The sequence below is a fragment of the Takifugu flavidus genome, chromosome 16, assembly GCF_003711565.1.
Source record: "Takifugu flavidus isolate HTHZ2018 chromosome 16, ASM371156v2, whole genome shotgun sequence".
Lineage (NCBI taxonomy): Eukaryota > Metazoa > Chordata > Actinopteri > Tetraodontiformes > Tetraodontidae > Takifugu > Takifugu flavidus.
In genome coordinates, this window is record NC_079535.1 from 998,184 (window position 1) to 1,009,125 (window position 10,942).

The following is a 10,942-nucleotide window of genomic DNA, read 5'->3' on the forward strand; positions in this document are numbered from 1 at the left end:
CCGTGGCCATAGCCATGAACTTCCTGCAGCTTGGTTCTTCACAGTCTGCTGAATGACTTGCACATATGCATAATTGTCCAGCCGGAGGTCAACAGCCAGGTGTTAGTCCTTTGTTGTAGTAAGGTATGCCCACAACACTGGTGGCACAGCAGCAGGAAAGACAGGAAGGCTAAAAAAGACATTTTACATCTGGAAAGTTGCAGTACTGCTGCCTTCAGATCCTCTTCTCCTCTCCTCTTCCCTGTCTGCAAGCCAGACAATCACAAGGGTGGGAAACACATAAGGTCAGAAAGTGGGGGGGTTCGTTTTCCAGATAAAACATGAAATACTGAATGAGACAAATGTGATGTAACTTTCACCACAACATGTACAGCCATGGACAAAATTCAACAGGAACAAAAAACAATCGTAAATAAAACAAGACTGACCAAACTCTGCAACACCCTCTACAAATGAGGACACACTGGGATTGTGGCTAGAACCCCGCTCAAAATAAGCCCAAGAGCAAACAGACTAATCAGTGAGGCAAAGAAACACCCTTTGGCCAGAATCAAAGACATGAAGGCATCATTAAAACTTCTTTAATATCTGTTTATGAGTCTACAGAAGGTAAAACATTGAACAAGCAAGGTATCTGGCAGGACATCAAAAAGGAGACCATTGCATGCTTAAAAGAACATTGCTCCATGATTGCAAAAGAGACATTTTACTGCTGTCACATTCTTTTTCACACCACTGTATATTTAGAGTTGAGGGTGATGTGACGCACACTTTAAGGAGTGTCTAATCTTTCTGAAAGGCTATAAAGATATACACAGAATGAATTTTAAGGGTCGGAGATGGTGCACAATCAGGTGTTGAAATTCTTTTGCCCTTGTGCTTGTAAAAAACAAACCTTGTCACGTGTTGTCACGGGTTGTAAACTTTGCACTTCCGAATCAATACATGTGCTTACCTGCTTGTTTTAAACCCAGTAAACACATGTGTTGGTTAAACCACAGTATATGGTGTTAGCTAGGCTACATTAGAAAAACAGGGGACCTTTTTTATTGGATTTACTTAATTACATTACACGTACGTGTTTACTTAAATCTAAATGTACAAAGTGTACAAATATTTAACTAATTGGTGGACTCAAGGCAAAGACCGCAGAAATAAATGAAGTGGTTTTCTGAGTTGAAGCACAACAGTTTAGTAATGTACTCACTTTGTTATTAAAGTTAATAACAAAGTTAATAACAAATCCACCACTGAGAAATTTCACAGCTTCTTGAAAAAGGGGGGGACCAATCAAAGCAAGCGTTACTACAAACGGTTGGTTTATGTCACTTAAAAAGTCAAATAATTGATTAAAAAAATGGACAAAGTCCAACAGCAGCTGAAACAGAACTAAAAAGTTCAACTTCAGATTTAGAGCATGTACTGAAGATGTTTATCTAGGAGGAGGAGTAATACCATGCAAAACGTCATCTCTCCACCCCCTGAATTTCAGTATAAGCATGATTTCGCTCATCTGCTTTAAACCTTGCACGAGAAAGACCAAAGGACTATAAGCTTATCTGACTTGAGACCTTTTTGCCTGGAAAAAGATAAAGACTCTTTAATTATAAGTGAGGAGCACGCAGTCATGGATAAAGAGCCAAAACGTTACTGCATTCGTACAAAGCATGTGGTCATCATCTGTATGACAGTGGCGATCTGCTGTCTGGTGGTGGGCCTTGCAGTTGGTCTAACGCGGGAAGAATATACTCCCACTACAGAGCCTACAGAGCCTACTACCAAGCCCCCTGCACCCGACAGAGGACCCTGTCTTGACTCCAGTGACTCCAGTGGTGACTGGAAGAATTTCCGGCTGCCTGAATATGTAAATCCAGTTCATTATGACCTTCACCTGGAGCCCAACATGGACGATGACACTTACACTGGCACTATCGAGGTCCATGTAAAGGTCAGTAAACCAACCCGCCACTTGTGGCTCCACATTAGGGAGACATTTGTAAGTGCAATGCCAACACTGAGGAAAGGTCAGGAACAGTTGCAAGTTAAAAATTGCTTTGAATACAAACTTCATCAATACGTGGTGGTGGAGGTCACAGAGGAGCTACCCATCACTGGACCAGAGGAGGTCTATGTGCTCAGCCTGGACTTTCAGGGCTGGCTAAATGGATCTCTGGTTGGATTCTACAGGGTTGTCTATACTGAGGATGGCATAAAAAAGTAAGTTACTTTGCTTTTTGTTTGTGAAAATACCTTGCACCTTGTTCCTACACTTAAGGCAATCTGGAACTCAGTCAGGTGGTGACTTTTTGAAAGCATTTTAGTTTTAAATAATGGTTGGCACTAAGGGCCAATCGTAGTCTAAGGCCGACGTTGGTCATTCAGTTCAAGTGTATGACAAAATTCCTTTCCTCACCAGAAAGATTGCTGCAACAGATCACGAACCAACAGATGCTCGCAAGTCCTTCCCCTGCTTCGATGAACCCAACAAGAAAGCAACCTACAACATTTCTATTACTCACGACTCTAGTTATAGAGCTCTTTCCAATATGCCGGAAGAGGTTAGAGCTTTTTTAAATGACCCAATTGTAGTTTACCTATATACTTCGCAGTTGCAGTTGCCTGTAGCTCATCTGCGAAAATAAAATTCTTCCAGTCACAAGGCAATGTTTGCATTGATATTGTCACTGTATATAGTGAAAACTTCCAATTTTATGTAGCACCTTCGCTGTAAAAGATGATTGGAGCCCTTACGTGTTCTGTGGTTTAGAAAAAAATGTCAAGAAAGACAAAGCCAGACTGCAGCTAAACACTCTTATGTTCAACCAGCAACTAAAATGCAACTTTTTCCTCACTCTCCCCAGAACATCGAAAAACTGCCTGGCAGTAAAACAAAGACAACCTTCAAGAAGTCCGTTCCAATGAGTACCTATTTAGTGTGTTTTGCTGTTCACCAGTTTCAGTTTGTGGAAAGGACTTCTGCTCGAGGAATTCCTGTAAGTACACAGTTTTGCATGGCTGCCTTTTTTAGCACCTAAAACTGGCTATACATGTTTCAGTTTACAGTCAAGAGTGTTTCTACTGTTGGGGCTTTATTGGAAAGCCAGAGGTGTGTTTCAGGATGCCGGACTCTAAGTGACAGTGGCAAGGAAAAACTCCCTTTTAGCACCAATAGACTGTGAATTGTCGCTCATATTGTTGAACAGCATTCCAGTTAATGTACACTCTCTTTTACATGTCTCTTTTACATTCCTCTACCTTTATAGTTAAGAATCTACACCCAACCGAGTCAGCTAGGAACTGCAGAATATGCAGCCAACACTACCAAAATCATCTTTGATTACTTCGAGGATTATTTTAATATGACATACTCCATTGAAAAACTTGGTATGTTCCACACACAGAAGGAAACTGACTTTCAATGAAGCAACTAAAGACACTGATCTTTTCTGATTCACTCTAATCTCTGAAGAGATTTCTCTCAGCTGTGATGAAAATATGGGGCTTTTTGATTTTATATATATATATATATATATATAGTTTGTTGTCATGCCAGTGTATTTTCTGTGTGGTTTCATTTTAGATAAGATAGCTATCCCTGACTTTGGAACTGGTGCCATGGAGAACTGGGGCCTCATCACCTACCGTGAGACCAATCTGTTATACGATGAGCAAGAGTCATCCTCCTACAACAAGCAGCGAGTGGCCAGTGTCATCTCCCACGAGCTGGTGCATCAGGTATGCAGTTCATGGAGAATCAAAGGAGCATTGGGTATGAACCAGTGGCAACTTACATTTTCTGGTAAAAACTTGAACTAAAAATTTAAATTTAAGAGGAAAAACATTACTATTTTCAAAAGATCTGTTAACTTCACTTGAAAGGAAATGTTTTTATTGTGTCATTTTCACAGATGTCGCAAAACTTGAACCTTGAATCTTGTACATGATCTTTGGAGTCATTGGCTTTATCTCTATTTAACATCAAACAAAATTAGACACGAACAAAATGATATCAGAGTTCAGAATCATTGTGTAAGGTTATTTAAGCTCTTTATGATATGCAACACTAGAACATTTGCTTCTCTAGTAAACATGTGCTATAATGGATGGTAAAAGAACTTCAAGCAGTCAGTAAAGTTTTGTTTACAGTTTCCGCAGTTTATCACTTTTACTAGTTTATGATATAATTTGGAAAGGTTAAAAAGGTTCAATACAGGTTTAGAATCTTACGGCATCTGTTGAGTCAGGATCTTGGATGTTCCTATATTTCTTTTATTTATTATTATTACTTATTACTATAAGTATTAGTCTTGCTTGTATTTTGTACACATTATGTCAAGCTAATCAATTGTGACTACAGTGACACTATCACAGTTTTGAGAAAGCCAAAAAATAGATCAATAAAAAGCAATTGTTCCAGGTTTATTGTTCACTTCTGATGACTTCCCCTTTTCTTTTTTTCAGTGGTTTGGGAACATAGTGACAATGGATTGGTGGGATGACCTCTGGCTTAATGAGGGCTTTGCCAGTTTCTTTGAGTATGTTGGTGTGGAGGAAGCAGAGAAAGACTGGGGCATGGTACTTTATTCCCCAAGATGAACCGCTCCGTTTCTTTTACCATTCATTTATTTTCTTGTCCTGGGCCTTGCAGCGAGATATCATGATCATTAGTGATGTCCTTCCTGTAATGGTGGATGATGCCCTTCTGACCTCACACCCAATCATTGTCGACGTGTCAACACCAGCAGAGATCACATCTGTTTTTGACTCTATTTCATATAGCAAGGTGGGTTGCGAGAATCACACACAGTAAAGATTTTCAACGGACATTTAAAGGAAATTACATTTTTGAATGTATTTAGGGCGCGTCCATCCTTAGGATGCTGGAAGACTGGATGGGTAAAGAAAACTTCAGAGATGGCTGTCGAGTAAGTGAGACAGCCCTGCCAATATAATTCATCCCATTTTTATTGCTTTATTTGTTTGTTGGTGTATTTTTTTGGTTCTCTTTTTCTTTCTCAGAAATATTTGAAAGATTTTTACTTCAAGAATGCCAAAACCGCCAACTTCTGGGAATCTCTCACAGATGTACGTTGGTCTATGCCAGTTTCCATTGTCACTTAAAGTTCATTTGTAATTTACTATTTATACACATACACGTGCACATATACAAACAGGCGTGTGCCTGTATTTGCACATGTGTATATAGTGTGCGTGCATCATGCATGCATATATGTGTATGTATGTAGAGTGCTTTGTGTGAAACCAGTTTTTTGTTTCTGTTTACAGGTGAGTGGGTTGCCGGTTGCTGAAGTAATGGATACGTGGACAAAACAGATGGGTTATCCTGTGCTCGATCTCTCTATCTCTGAAAGCAGTGCCAACCTAAGCCAGAAACGCTTTCTTCTTGACCTCACAGCTGATACCAGAAACCTAACATCACCTTTTGGGTTAGTGATACAGAAGCCTTTGGCTTTTTCTCTATGTGGTGGATTCCACTGAGTAAAATATGATTTCGTTCCAGGTACAGGTGGACAATCCCAGTCAAATGGCATGCTCTTAAAAGTGAAAAGAATATGACCACAATATTTGCAAAAGAAAACGGTAAGATTCTCAGGACAGTGTTTTCACACCAATGGTATTTCAAATAATAAAAGAAAAAAAGCACATCCTTTTTATAACATCATCAATTCACACTCTACCCACCCAGCAGTAAAGTCATAAATATGTGACAGAAAGCAAATCGACTATGAAATAAAGAACAGACATTTTTATTCCTTTAAACAAAAACTGCTTGTGGCATTTCAGACAGTGCCATCTTGAACTACTCGATGGAAGCAGATGGACTGCTGAAGATTAACAATGACCACATGGGGTTTTATAGAGTCAACCATGAAAACAGTATGTGGGATGCCATCGGCAGTCAGCTCCAGAGGAATCGCATGGTAAAATCAACACACGGATCATACTGATGTATTTCCAGCTATATTGTGTTGTAGTATTCTGTCTATAGCATTAGGGTTAGGGTTAGGATAGGGCATGCTCATCAAATGGATTTGTATTGACTATAAAATATGCAAGAACAAAAGAATAACTACAGTGATCCATGAGTATTAATAAAAGGGAAACACTTCTCAACAAAAGTCAGAGACAAAAAAACAAGGATGATATAGTCTTTCCAAAGCTAGATGACCACTTAGTGATGTCCTATTGTTTGACTTAGAGGCAGAGATTTTTTTTTAACATTTTGGTGACATCATTTTCAGTTTAAATGAAATTATTTCAATGAATGGACTCTATCAAGAAAGATGCTGTAAATTAGGCATTTATGAGGTTGAGGTAGAAAGTCAGATTGGTGACTAAATAGTTTTTGACAAAACACTATGATACCTCTAAATTGACGGTATAAAATGAACCGTTTTGACCCTTTTTGTTCGATATTTATGTTTCTCCATTCGATGTGGAATACTGACCTCTGAGCAACCTTTACTCTTCTATTCTACTAATGACTCATTTCATTCATTAACAGGAGTTTGATGCAGCTGATCGAACGAGCTACGTTGATGATGTTTTTGCACTTGCAAGGTAACATCAATCTTCCGTACATGCACAGTCTCACACACGCACACAAATGCGCACGCACGCACGCACGCACACACATGTAATCTATCTATTGGATCATGCAGGGCAGACATAATTGATTATGGTACCGCCTTCAACCTTACCATGTACCTGACAAATGAGACGGACTACATTGTCTGGAGCCGTGTATCTTCTTCTATTGCCTATGTCAGGGACATGTTGTCTAGCAATACTGTCGTCTACCCAAAATTACAGGTAAGAAGACCACTAGCCTTTCATTAAAAAAACAACAACTTTAAAATCCCTGTAAATGTATGCATACAGTGCACAGATTCTTTATATAATATGGTTAAATCTTGCGTACATAAGGATGCTAAAGTGAGTATTGATTTTCATGGGTTTGGTACCAAATTATGTATTCTATTTTATAGAAACTGTTCCGTAGTCATGTTGAGTCCATATCAAGACAACTTGGATGGGATGATAAGGGAACGCAGACAGAGAGGTAATTTTCTCTTTAATATAGCAAGCTGAGCTAAAATTTGGCAAATATTAATGTGGTTCTGCGCTAACTGGAGCAGTAAATAACAGATCAGTGCTAATTTAGGTGCATTGTAACAAATAATGATTTGATTTGTAGGTTGCTGAGGGAAACTGTGCTGAAAATTGCATGTCAAATGGGTGATGACAAGACTCTGAATGAGGCATCTCGCCTTTTTGACCAATGGATTATGGGATCTCTCAGGTACCATTATTCTGGTGGATTGTCTGTGGTTATTTATCTATGTTTTCAGCAGTATAATGTTTAATAGTTGCTGTTATTGCATTACAATCACAATGACTGTAGGTGCTTGACATTAAAATATGCTGTCTGACCTGCAGCAGTATAGCGGTGAACCTGCGGCTACTTGTCTATCAATATGGCATGAAGAACGGCACCGAAGAGAAGTGGAACATAATGTTCCAGAGGTACCAAAATACTTCACTGGCTCAAGAGAGGGACAAGCTACTCTATGGACTGGCATCAGTGGAGAATGTGACACTACTCTACAGGTAAATGTAGACTAAACTTTATATTACTACTGCCTTTATACTTCTTGGCCTGGTTAAGTCATACAGTTACATTTTTTCTGGAGCATTCCCCAGGCCTGATCTGATATGCACGGTATGATGTGAAACCTTAAAAAGACAGATGTATGTTCTTTTCAAATCATGTCCAATCAAATGTATTAAGTGAACTCCAAGCAAGGAGTGGAATTATCTCAAAGATGAGCAAGAAAGGGTGGTTGTAGCTCAGTCTGTTGGGGACTGAGCTGAAGATTCTTGGTTCACGCCACAGGGCAGACAAAACATGGAAGGTGTTCTGGAAATAGGAGAAGGTGCCAGAACACCTTCAGAGCGCTGCCCAGGCACCCTCAAACAAGGTAACAAGCCCACAAATGCTCACATAGGGCCCTGCAATGAACCGGGAACTCATCTGGGGAAGGGGGTGGGTACCTTCACCCATATGTTCACCCTTCCTGTCACCCCAAAAGGGATAAAGCAGCAGAACAGAGCTTTTGAGCTTTGGTTACAAATATTGATTGTATTTCTCTTATTTTGCATAATGATAAAAAAGAACACAATGTGGAAAAGGTGAATGGATACACACTTTTCATTTGCACTAAGTGTTACTAGAGAAGGATGTCTTTGGCACATACAGAAATAATATTTAATCTATCCAAAAGACTCCTAGAGGCTACTAAGGATGAGAATGTGGTGAGGAGCCAGGATTTGTTCACTGTGGTACGATACGTGTCCTACAATCCACTGGGTCAGAGCATGGCGTGGGAATGGACCACGCTTAACTGGGACTACTTAGTCAACAGGTTGGTACAACAGTCAGTCAACTATGTATGACATAAAGATGTAGTGAACACCATAGCTAAAACATTGCATAGACAATTATACCAAAAATGTGGCTGACATGGTTTTACTTACTGACAAAACTGGTTAGATAGTAACAGCCATTGCTTCAAGTCACATGTCCTGTCCACAGGTCAAAGTAGACAAATATCGTCTACAAATATTCATTTAATTCAGCTTTCTTTTCCCATCGGACGCACTTTTGTTCATTCAGTAACAAAGTTCTACAATTTGTTACTGAGGAAACAGACATGACAGTAAGATGAGAAGTCTGGAACGAGATTTTGTTTGTCAAAACCTTTTGGTTTCCCACAACAACTTGTTCTGGTCACATGCTTCAATAGGGTGAATATAGATGGAATTTAAAAGGTTGAGTACCTCAAAATGTTTTTATTTAATATGGCTAATGTGCACACATCAGCAAAATAAACGAAACTTTAATTTTATTGCTAGCAGCTGTTTGCCACAAAATAGCTTACTTTTTTCAAAGCACATTTTAAAAATGCATTGAAAATTTTTATTGATCATTAGAATTATTTAAAATGTGTAATGATAAAATATGTTTTTAAAAAGTGGTGGAAGAAGAACCTGAATTTTCTCATTCATGCTGATTATCATGAATTTTCTTTCCAAACAGATACACCATCAATGACCGGAGCCTTGGCCGGCTTTTAAACCAGATCACCACCTCCTACAACACAGAGTTGCAATTGTGGAAGGTGAGTGCTGGCCTTTGTCGAACTTCCATCTACTTGGTTACCCAAGATTTTGGGGTATTCTTTAAGGTTTTGTATAAAGCTCTTTAAAACAGGTTGCTAGCCAACACCCATCAAAAAATTGCTTAAATGGCCACATGAGGTCCAGTACTCCTGCTCATAATGATTTGCAAATAAAAGAAAAACAAACAAAAAATAGTTGAAACCCTTTTGCCCTTTTCTGGTTCTGTAGATGGAGCATTTCTTCACATTAACACCAGATTCCGGTGCTGGGAAGACGCCCCGGAAGCAGGCACTAGAGACAGTAAGGAACAACATTGAGTGGCTCCGGAGGAATGAAGATGAGATTAAATGGTGGCTGCAGAAAAACGTTGTGTAAACCACACTGAAAATCTCTGAACCGGCATGTCTCCAGTGGACCTTCAAAGAACCAAATCAAGCAAGACCCTGCGGACACACGCTGCATGGGCCTTGTCCACCCAACAATGAAGTTACTGGTGACCAGACCAATTGTAGTACTTTAACTGATTTTGCCAGCTATTACATAATGTATCTATTTTTAATTTGCAAGTTTGATTGGCTATGTAAAAGTGCATTATTTTGTACTGAAATGCTGAAGTAATCCTTGTTAACAAAAATCACTGTGCTGTGTCAGTTTTTAATGTTCGTCTTCAAGGCCGCCAGGTCCATTATCAGTAAATCAGAAGTTATACCGTATTTTCACGACTATAAGGCGCACCTAAAACGCTGAGATTTTCTCAAAAATCGACGGTGCGCCTTATAATATGGAGTGCCTTGTGTGTGGACTGAGTTCCAAAATCTGCTGTGCGCCTTTGGTGGGTGCACTACGGTAAACGCTCCGCCAATCGATTAGCGGCACACCTACGCGTAAGGATCCCCTAAAATGGCGCCGGCCAAGCGAGACGCGTATGAATGAGGCTTACTTTAAACTGCAGGACATCGAATATGCGGCTGAAAATGGCAATCGAGCAATCGTAGTTTTTTCGCTTCATGAGGCGGCGGCATCTCTCCATATGCGCAAGGACAACTGTTGCGCAGTGGCTGCGGATTACCAGGAGAGGGTGGCCATCTTCCGCACCTACTGCCGTGACAAGATAGCCGCGCCCAGCCACATCACCAACATGGATGAGATCCCTCTGACTTTTAACATCCCTTTGACCCACAAAGTGGAGAAAAAGGGACCAGCACGGTGGCGATACACACAACGCGGGCACGAGAAGTCGTCGTTCACCGTGGTTCTCGGCTGCCACGGAAACGGACAGAGCGCTGGATGACGGAAGGCGAACACTCCTTCACAAAGACTATGAGGCAGTGGCGGGCAGGTTATGCCACCATATGCAGGTGGATTGTAGACGCATGGGCTATGATACCGTCTTCATGTATTGGAAGAGCTTTCACAAAATCAACGCTAAACCAGAACCGGTCGGTGAGTCCGATTCAGATGATTAAGAAGAAGAATTCGGGATGTTGGACATTGAAATAGTGCAGCTGTTTAATTCAGATACAGAAGATGAAAACTTTGATGGTTTTGTGGCAGAAGAATGAATATTTTGTTCAATAAATGTGTCGAAACTCACTGTTTTACTTCCGTTGTCATTTTTTACTGTATGTTTCAGCATGCGCTTAATAATACGGTGCGCCTTGTGTATGTTTTAAATACAGAAATAGCACCCATAACTGAGACTGCGCCTTTTAATACAGTGCGCCTTATGGTCGTGAAA

General features: G+C 40.1%; 2 protein-coding genes across 2 annotated transcripts in view; one reads left to right on the forward strand and one right to left on the reverse strand.

Moving 5' to 3' along the window:
• The window catches only part of lamtor3 (late endosomal/lysosomal adaptor, MAPK and MTOR activator 3), a 205,572-nt gene that overhangs the window by 12,735 nt on the left and 181,895 nt on the right, over window positions 1-10,942 (reverse strand). The gene's annotated exons all lie outside the window — the stretch shown is intronic.
• On the forward strand, window positions 1,320-10,797 carry enpep (glutamyl aminopeptidase). Its single transcript, XM_057059018.1, has 20 exons — window positions 1,320-2,217; window positions 2,417-2,558; window positions 2,862-2,993; window positions 3,264-3,384; window positions 3,581-3,735; window positions 4,462-4,575; window positions 4,649-4,783; window positions 4,860-4,925; window positions 5,020-5,085; window positions 5,287-5,447; window positions 5,522-5,601; window positions 5,806-5,942; window positions 6,527-6,582; window positions 6,684-6,834; window positions 7,011-7,084; window positions 7,220-7,324; window positions 7,462-7,632; window positions 8,307-8,447; window positions 9,122-9,203; window positions 9,433-10,797. The coding sequence occupies exons 1-20, from the start codon at window positions 1,628-1,630 to the stop codon at window positions 9,577-9,579; spliced, it is 2,826 nt and encodes a 941-aa protein (XP_056914998.1). The 5' UTR covers window positions 1,320-1,627; the 3' UTR covers window positions 9,580-10,797.

Coding starts and splice junctions, on each gene's coding strand:
- enpep (XM_057059018.1), top strand. CDS start 1,628: ATGGATAAAGAGCCAAAACGTTACTGCATTCGTACAAAGCATGTGGTC. Junction 2,994..3,263: donor CTTCTGCTCGAGGAATTCCT/GTAAGTACACAG, acceptor CTACCTTTATAG/TTAAGAATCTACACCCAACC. Junction 7,633..8,306: donor AATGTGACACTACTCTACAG/GTAAATGTAGAC, acceptor TCTATCCAAAAG/ACTCCTAGAGGCTACTAAGG.